Here is an 8,456-nt window from a genome sequence, read left to right on the forward strand (position 1 = left end):
AGGTGTGGGGGGTATGGGGGTGGGTGGGTATGTGGGAGCTGGTGGGTGTGGGGGGTGCATGTGTGTGATGGGATATGCATGTGGGGCCCCCCTACAAGCCCCGCCATTATGCATAGCCCCTGTTACCAGCAGCAGCATCATGCAGCAGGGCCTCACCGTGGTAATGGCTCATGGCAGGTGGAGCCTCCTGGCAGCATAGGGTCCCAGCAAGCCCCAGGACTGCACATGGCCAGGCTGCTGGCTCTGTCGTTCAGGGCTCACATAGTTCCCAGGTTCTCTATCTGAACGCCATGCTGCTGGAGGGAGCCCTGTGCAAGGAAGCTAGTGGTGCAGGTCATGGGGCTCAGCTGGAGTGGCAGGGAGAAGGGCAGACCTCAGTTCCATAGCATGGAGCTCCCTGCCATTCCCCATGACCTGCACGTAGCAGTGAGCAGGGTTGGGCCACCAGCTATTACTCCCCACCGGAGGTGCGCAGTTCAGGCAGAGAACCTGGTAAATGCATGTGAGCCCTGGGGAGCTCAGCATGATGGAGCCAGGCAGACTCCACACCCCCACCGGCCTGTGCTCCATGCTCCTGCTGCCCCACCCTGGGCCCCTGCTGGCCCTAGCCCCAGCACACTGGAGCAGGCCCTACACTCCCACCCAGCTGCTGCTTTGCCCCCTCCCAGCATTTGCTTCCCACCCTCCGCCTGCCCACCTGCCTGCCACTGCTGCTGCCACCACTTCCCAATGTAAGCACAGCAGGGGCAACCAGGCCAGGTACAAAGAACTAGTAGATAGATATCCACCTGCAGACCAGATAAAATGGCCCACATACTGTATTTTACCCACCCCTGGGCTAGGTTCTGTAGAGTGAGAGTCCATAGCCCAGGTCCAGTTGTTCCTCTTCAGTTGGTCTCTGATGCAGGCAGCTTGCCCCTCCTTCTCAAGTCGGGATCCCTCCTGGCAGCTGGGGCCTCTACAACTGGACAAGCCATCTCCTTGACGCAAGTAATCTTTCCCCCTTCGGGCTACAAAAGTTCTGGTTTTAAAGGGGCCTTGCTAATTCTTCCTCCCTGGTCCTCTTTTCCCTGTAACAGGGTTAGGGTTCCCTATTATATAAGGGTATAGGAAAACATATACATCTTCCACGTATGCAGGAGAGATATGTGATGAATGAATAAGATCTACGCCAGCAGATGAACAGGCTGCAGTTGCAATTTAGCCAGAGCTGCTTAGGGACAGGAGAGATTCTGCAAGTTCAGAATTTCTATTCCAAATCAGAACAAAACAAACAATTCCCATGTAAATAACATTCTGCTAAAGGGTGGGTCAGTCAAAACTTATAATACCCATAAAACCAAAAAACTTAATTTCAGTGCTGAACTCTTAAAATGTTATATGATATTTTTGTAAGTATCATTTCAAAATTAAAAAAAAAAACAAGATGTCTTAATATCAGAAATCTTCTGTTTGTTTTTTTAAACTAAACTTTAGCAAATGTTGACACACTTTTCAAAAGTTTGATTGTGACAAAAAGTGTTTGTTTGTTTGTTTTTTAAATAAAAATCCCGATGATTCCTGACAGTTTAAATTCAGCCCATCTCTGGCTAACATAGGTTGAAATAGTCACCACTGCCTATGTGACTCCTTTTGGGAAAGGAAGGAGTGGAACATCAAATCCACATAGCAAATTGAGCATAGATCACCAGTATCGTTGCAAACCAAATTAGAATGCAGTGTTTTCCACTGCTGACTAAACACAGAATGTCACAACATTAATTTGATTAATTAACTTTAGGGGAAACATGTGTTTCCTATGTCACCAGAGGCATAACTAGGGTGCAAACCCTGCTGGAGAGTGCAGGGATGGGAGAGGGAGAATTATTTGAAACTCCCTCCCAGGGTATAGATTTCATAGACATCAGGGCTGGAAGGGACCTCGGAAGATCATCGAGTCCAGGCCCCCGCCCAAAGGGCAGGAAGTCAGCTGGGGTCATAGGATCCCAGCAAGATAAGCATCCAGTTTCATCTTGAAGGTGTTCAATGAAGGCGCTTGAACCACCTCCGGTGGCAGGCTGTTCCAGACCTTGGGGGCTCGGACAGTAAAGAAGTTCTTCCTTATGTCCAGCCTGAAACGATCTTGAAGTAGTTTGTGACCATTCGACCTCGTCATCCCTTGGGGCGCTCTGGTGAACAAACGTTCCCCCAGATGCTGGTGGTCACCCCTGATAAACTTGTAGGTGGCCATCAGATCACCCCTAAGCCTGCGCTTTTTCAGGCTAAAGAGCCCCACGGCTCTCAGCCTGTCATCGTAGGGTCTGCTTCCCTGACCTCTGATCATGCGCGTGGCTCTTCTCTGGACTCTCTCAAGCTTCTCCACATCCTTTTTGAATTGTGGAGCCCAAAACTGGACACAGTACTCCAGCTGCGGCCTCACTAAGGCCGAGTACAGGGGGAGAATGACGTCCCGGGATTTGCTTGAGAGCAAAAATAAAAATGTTTGTGCACTCCCTGCTCCTCCATTGCAGAAATCTATTTTAATCCGTTTTTAAAAACACACTTATTCTCTAAAGCAATTGGCTCCAAAATGTGGTACCTCTACTTTTGCTATTTACACACTCTCCTTTTTCATCCCTAAAGCTATTTCTTTCGGATTTGGGGGTTCCCAGTTCCTGTCATCTTGCTTTAGTTCAATCTATTCTAGATGGAGCTTTACCTGACGATTGCCTAAAAACGAGGCGCTGAACGCCGCTGCTTAGCGGCGTTCCTGTCAGAGAGTGCATTTTGCACGGGTTCTGTGATTTGGATTGACATACCACTTGTTTCTGTATAAATATGAACTCGCCATTTTCTCAACCTCCTGAAACCCTCAATATTTTGGATCTTGGAAATGGCCCGTCTCCTTATATGGTACTGGAGCAGCCGCTAAAGTTAGAGAGAGAGTTTTGCTAAAAGCTCTTTCCATTCTGGTGTTAGAAAGGAAAAAGGAGAATTGGCAATTGGGAAATTCAAGTGCAACTGCTTTCTCCGCTTGGTTCAGTAGAGGCAGAGTTGCTTGCTGGCATTCAGAACTCACTCTCTATTCTCCAAATAGTTTTGAAAAATAACAGGGTTCAGAAGGATGCCAAGGTGGGCTAAGTGGAGAAACGTGAATGTAGTGGGTAGGGTGCGTGAGAAAGTCTGTTACTAGAAATGGATTTACCCTGATCTTGCAAGCTGCTCTGCAAGGGGGGATTCCTGCCCTGCAGGAAATCAATGGGGTCTGTGGGATGGAAGGGACAACCCAGCTTTTGGCATATTTTCCATACTCTATGGACCCCTGGATTTGCAGTTTAGTACATCTACACAAACAGCCATCTATCTTATTCTCATCCTTCTAGAACCACATGAAGGCTGTCACTCCAGCTCATATGTTATTCAGAGTTATCAGTTGCCCCATCTGGGTCAGCAGGGGTCCAATGTTGCCCCTGCTTTTCCTCCGGCTCCCCACATATCTGAAAAAGGACTTCTTATTGTCCTTGATGCTCAAAGCTAGCTGGAGTTCAGTTGCAGCCTTGGCTTTCCTGGTCTGCTCCCTACAGGACCGGACCAGTGCAGAATAATCCTCCTTGGAGGTGACTCCCATCCTCCATCCTTTGTAGGCCTTTCTTTTTAGCCTCAGGAGGTCTGCTAGGTCCCTGATGTTTGATTTTTAGTATATAATTTGTTTTTATCCAGTTCCAAGACAGCAAAACCCACTCCCAAAAGGAGTCCTTCTGGGGGAAAAGGGACGGACTTCCAGTGGCAAAGGTCAGGGATTAGGGGGTGGGACTTCTGGTCCCAAGATGGTGACCAGGGGGCAGGACACCTGTCAAGGAGTGGGACTACTCTTGCAGCCCTCAACAACTCACCAAAACTCATTAAGCGAACCTCCAGCCAAAATAATTGCCCACCCTAGCCTGTAAACAGCCAGCAGCAAACCACAGCAGTGAGATGGGAAGGGGAAATTAGCAGCATCTGGGTCAGGTCAGCTGGAAACCTGGTCAGCTGACCAAGGGGGGAGGGGCAGATGGGATATAAGCTCCCATCCAGGACAGAAGAGGGGGCCTGGTCCTAGCAGTAGAGAAGGACAGAGCTCTCCAGGGGGACATAAATGAATGCAAGCCCAGCAGCTGGGGCTGCAGACTGAGAAAAGGAACCTCTGTTGGTGACAAGAAAGTGAGTGCATGGGAAGCACTGAGGAAGACCTACACCCTTGGGAAGCACTGAAGACTTTTTATGTTAACTCAGGAGGGTTCCTGGGGAGACAGAGCATGCAATGGACTGAGAACTGTTTATGGTAACTCAGCATAGTCATGGGGGACTGACTGTGCCCAGAGGATGGAGAACTGTTTATGTAAACTTTTTAGGAGTCTGCTTTTCTTTTTCCTTTTACTCTGCTCATTTGTTAGCAACAGCCAGTGGACATGGAGGCTGCAGAGCAGAGTGCTCATTGTCTAGTGACTTCTTTTGTGCTTGTTTTTTTCTTCAGTTGACCCATTTCTTGTATTTTGTGGGTGTTTCTGGGAGGGAAGAGGCAAAAGCTTCAGCTGGGCTGAGGCCCAGGAAGGAGCCAAAGCCCAGATGGACCAGGGGCCTAGAACGAAGCAAGGCAGGCAGGCGCCCAATCAGGGACTCAAGTCCCAGTCAAAGACAGAGAAGGTAAGTGTAACAGGGGGCCTTCCCACCCACCTGTTTCTGGGCTAGCCACCTGCATCTCTATCCTGCCATGCCTTGATGATACATAATTATGGTGTTAATTAGGTGGAAGGCTGCCCATTACTGCACCCCAATGCTAGGAGGCGCTATCTGCAGCTCTAAACCTCCCCTACACTGCAGTCTATGCACCTTGCAGATGGCATCTAAGCTCTTAATGTCTACAACACCACACTGGGCCCCATAACCCTCTGGTCTGGACCCCAACTAGATCCCTCCTAATCAGGCAGCCTACTCCATCCTCATTTTGGGCTGCCAAGCTCCTTGCACTCTTCCCCCTCTTGGGTGTGGTCCCCCCAGGACCTTTGGCCATACCGGCCCTGGCCTCACATCCAAGGCCAGTCAGAACCCCAGGCCCTCAGCTCTGGGCATCCCTCACAGTGGGCCCCTGGCCCTCTAGACCCTTCTGGTCCTGGCCCCAGCACTGACCAGTCAAGGGTGCCTCAATTCAGGCTTCTGAGCAACTAGCCCACACTCTCCAACATGGGTCCACCTTCTTGGGCCTTGCTATGGGATTACCCACCCAGTTGTGGGGGCTGGGGTTATTAAGACACCCTGACCTGCCTTTCCCTGGGGAGGTAACTGCCCTGGCACTTCCTGGGGGCTTCAACACCACTAGGAGCCCCACCAGACCACCCATCCCCAGCAGCGTGCAGTTTAAGGCCATGCCCAGGACCATTCCCATCAGCTGCTACCCTTACCTCCAAGGTCTTCCTGGAGCAACAGAGCTCAGGAGGGAGATATTTCAGTCAGTCTCACCTCCATCCTTGGTAAAATCTTTGAAAAGATTATTAACGCTCATATATGTGAGAGCCCAGCAAGAAAAATTATGCTGAGGGGAAACCAGCATGGGTTCGTAGTGGGTTCGTAGCAGGTAGATCATGCCTGACTAATCTAGTCTCTTTTTATGACCAGGTTACAAAACACCTGGCTGCAGGAGTAGGGGTAGATATCATTTACTTAGACTTCAGGAAGGCCTTTAATACAGTATCCCACCCCATACTGGTGAACAAATTAAGAGGCTGTGACTTGGATGATTACACAGTCCGGTGGGTGGCAAATTGGCTAGAGGGTCGTACCCAGAGAGTGGTGGCGGACGGGTTGGTATCGACCTGGAAGGACGTGGGCAGTGGGGTCCCGCAGGGCTCGGTCCTTGGACCAATACTCTTTAATGTCTTCATCAGTGACTTGGACAAGGGAGTGAAGTGTACTCTGTCCAAGTTTGTGGATGATACAAAACTGTGGGGAGAAGTGGACACACTGGAGGGCAGGGAACAACTACAGGCAGACCTGGACAGGTTGGACAAATGGGCAAAAAACAATAGAATGTGATTAAACAAGGAGAAATTAAAAGTGCTGCACCTAGGGAGGAAAAATATCCAGCACACCTACTGCCTAGGAAATTACCTGCTCGGCAGCACGGAAGCGGAAAGGGATCTTAGAGTCCTAGCGGACTCCAGGATGAACATGAGTCGTCAGTGTGACGAAGTCATCAGCAAAGCTAACTGCATTTTATCATGCATCTGTCATGCACTTTATCATGACAAACAAAACCAAGGAGGTGATACTTCCCCTCTATCAGGCACTGGTCAGACCGCAGTTGGAATACTGTGTGCAGTTTTGGGTGCCACACTTCAAGAGGGATGTGGATAACCTGGAGAGGGTCCAGAGAAGGGCCACTCGTATGGTTAAGGGCTTGCAGGCCAAGCCCAACGAGGAGAGACTAGAGAACCTGGACTTTTTCAGCCTCCGCAAGTGAAGGTTGAGAGGCGACCTTGTGGCTGCCTATAAATTCATCAGGGGGGGGCCGAAGGGGATTGGTGAGGCTCTACTCCCAAGGGAGGTGGTGCTCTCCCCTACCCTGGGGGTCTTCAAGAGGAGGTTAGATAGGCATCTGGCTGGGATCATCTGAACCCAGCACACTTTCCTGCCTATGCAGGGGGTCGGACTCGATGATCTATTGAGGTCCCTTCCGACCCTAACATCTATGAATCTATGCTGGCTGGTCACAAGCTGCTCCCCCTCAGCACAGAGAGCTGGGCATTAATGGCTGCCCTGACCTAACCCTTAGATAGACAGACACCAACAGTGCCCTGACACAGTAAGGAAAAAAGAAGGATGGATCCTGATATACGCTAGCCATACTAGCACCCTGAGGATGAGGGAGGAGGCAAGGCATCAAGGCAGGGCCCCAATTACCCCAAAGGCAACCTCCTAAACAGCATATTAAGCTTAACATCAAGGCATGGCAGGTGGGAAAGAGAAGCTACATTAGGGGGCCAGGGTAGGTAGACAGATGTAGTACAGCTACCAGGGGGTGTCATGACCACCCCTGGAGGTGCACCCCATTACACCTTGCCATCATTCCTTCCATCATCTGTTTCCATACATGGGTACAATATAATACTTAAGACACTGTACCTAGATAAACTGCTCTTGTTCATGTGCCTTACAGCTCTGGATTTTGCTTTTGTAAGACCTAGGTGTTACTGTTGGCTTGGGCCAATCTTAAACAACACAATAATAAAGCAGACCTGAAAGAGCTACCCTTACTTGTAAATAGCCTGGACATATTCAGAATCATTATTCTTCTGTGCACCAATATTCTTGCCCATTGCAGTTTCTAGAAAAAGAAATTTAGCCAGGTAGATAATCATAAATAAATGAACACAGTCAGGCAGTACTTGCAAACACTTACATTCCCTTGGCAGGGTATTATTTTGTAGATGTATTCTTTTTTCTGATTCTAGTCCTAATATTCATCTTCCCTTAGTTCTTTTTCATTTCATATTCCATATTGATCTCCAATAGCACTACAACAGCTGTACTTGGAAGTTTCTTTATTATTGTATTGCTGTCATTTACTACACTTTCCTAGCAATTGTTGAATCATACCCAGGACTTACCACAAATGATATCCAGGGCACACAGAGTGATGTCTAGAAAACAATCAAATGGTTCTTTGTCAACATGTTTTTCAAGCTTCCGAACTAAAATATTGGCTTGTTCATTCATAACTTCTAGAAAATCAGCCAAGATTGTGAAGTGAAAAGTGGGTGTTATCATTTTTCTCCTGGAACGCCACTTATCTCCGGTGCTACAAAATACAGTTAGATATTACAACATAAGGGGAAAAAAATATATCACAAAGGAAACAAAGTGTTTGTTGAGGTGTTCAGTAGATTATACATTTCCTAGCATGTAAGCATTTACAATTAGTATCATTATTAGTAAAGTTAAAGTTTACTTGCCAATAGCCTCTGTAGTCTGTGTCAGCACATCTAAATAAATGATAACCAAGAGCACTCTATTGACTTATGGCAGTGTTAGAGTTATGCTGTATCTGTGATGGTCTAGGAAACATGTAAGAGGCAAGATTTTTGTGGGTGATATCTTTTATTAGACCAAATGCATGTTTGGGGTAGATTTAGATGAGCTTTTGAGTGCAAGGCACACTTCAAAATTTCTGAATACATGGAGCAACATCAACAGGGCAAGAATGAATGAAATTAAATGAAACAGATGTCATAATACTGCTTCCTGAGGAAATGCAAACAATACTGCTGCACTGAGCTAGCTCATCCTCCAGAATTCCCTACATCACTCCTGTGATCCCACCCAGCTCTATAGCCATGTGCCCTCTGGCAAACAAACTGCAGGAATGAGCCAGACCAAGACTAAAGCTGGCAGAAGCAATTTATGCCAGGAACAACTCACACACATTGTATTCTGTACAGCAG

At 48.1% G+C, this 8,456-nt stretch overlaps 1 protein-coding gene across 3 annotated transcripts in view; it reads right to left on the bottom strand.

The window, feature by feature from the left end:
- LOC112550784 (cytochrome P450 4V2-like) overlaps positions 1-8,456 on the bottom strand; it is a 44,645-nt gene that overhangs the window by 29,169 nt on the left and 7,020 nt on the right. For 2 of the 3 annotated variants that reach the window (XM_025207722.1, XM_025207730.1), the window contains exons 3-4: positions 7,623-7,813; positions 7,270-7,339 (exon numbers count right to left, since the gene is read on the bottom strand). The exons of the other annotated variant lie outside the window; for it this stretch is intronic. In XM_025207722.1, the coding sequence (XP_025063507.1) occupies positions 7,270-7,339; positions 7,623-7,813 (261 nt within the window). The remainder of the gene's footprint in view (positions 1-7,269; positions 7,340-7,622; positions 7,814-8,456) is intronic. 3 annotated transcript variants of the gene reach the window in all.

Source organism: Alligator sinensis, unplaced genomic scaffold (assembly GCF_000455745.1).
Source record: "Alligator sinensis unplaced genomic scaffold, ASM45574v1 scaffold528_1, whole genome shotgun sequence".
In the NCBI taxonomy this organism is placed as follows: domain Eukaryota; kingdom Metazoa; phylum Chordata; order Crocodylia; family Alligatoridae; genus Alligator; species Alligator sinensis.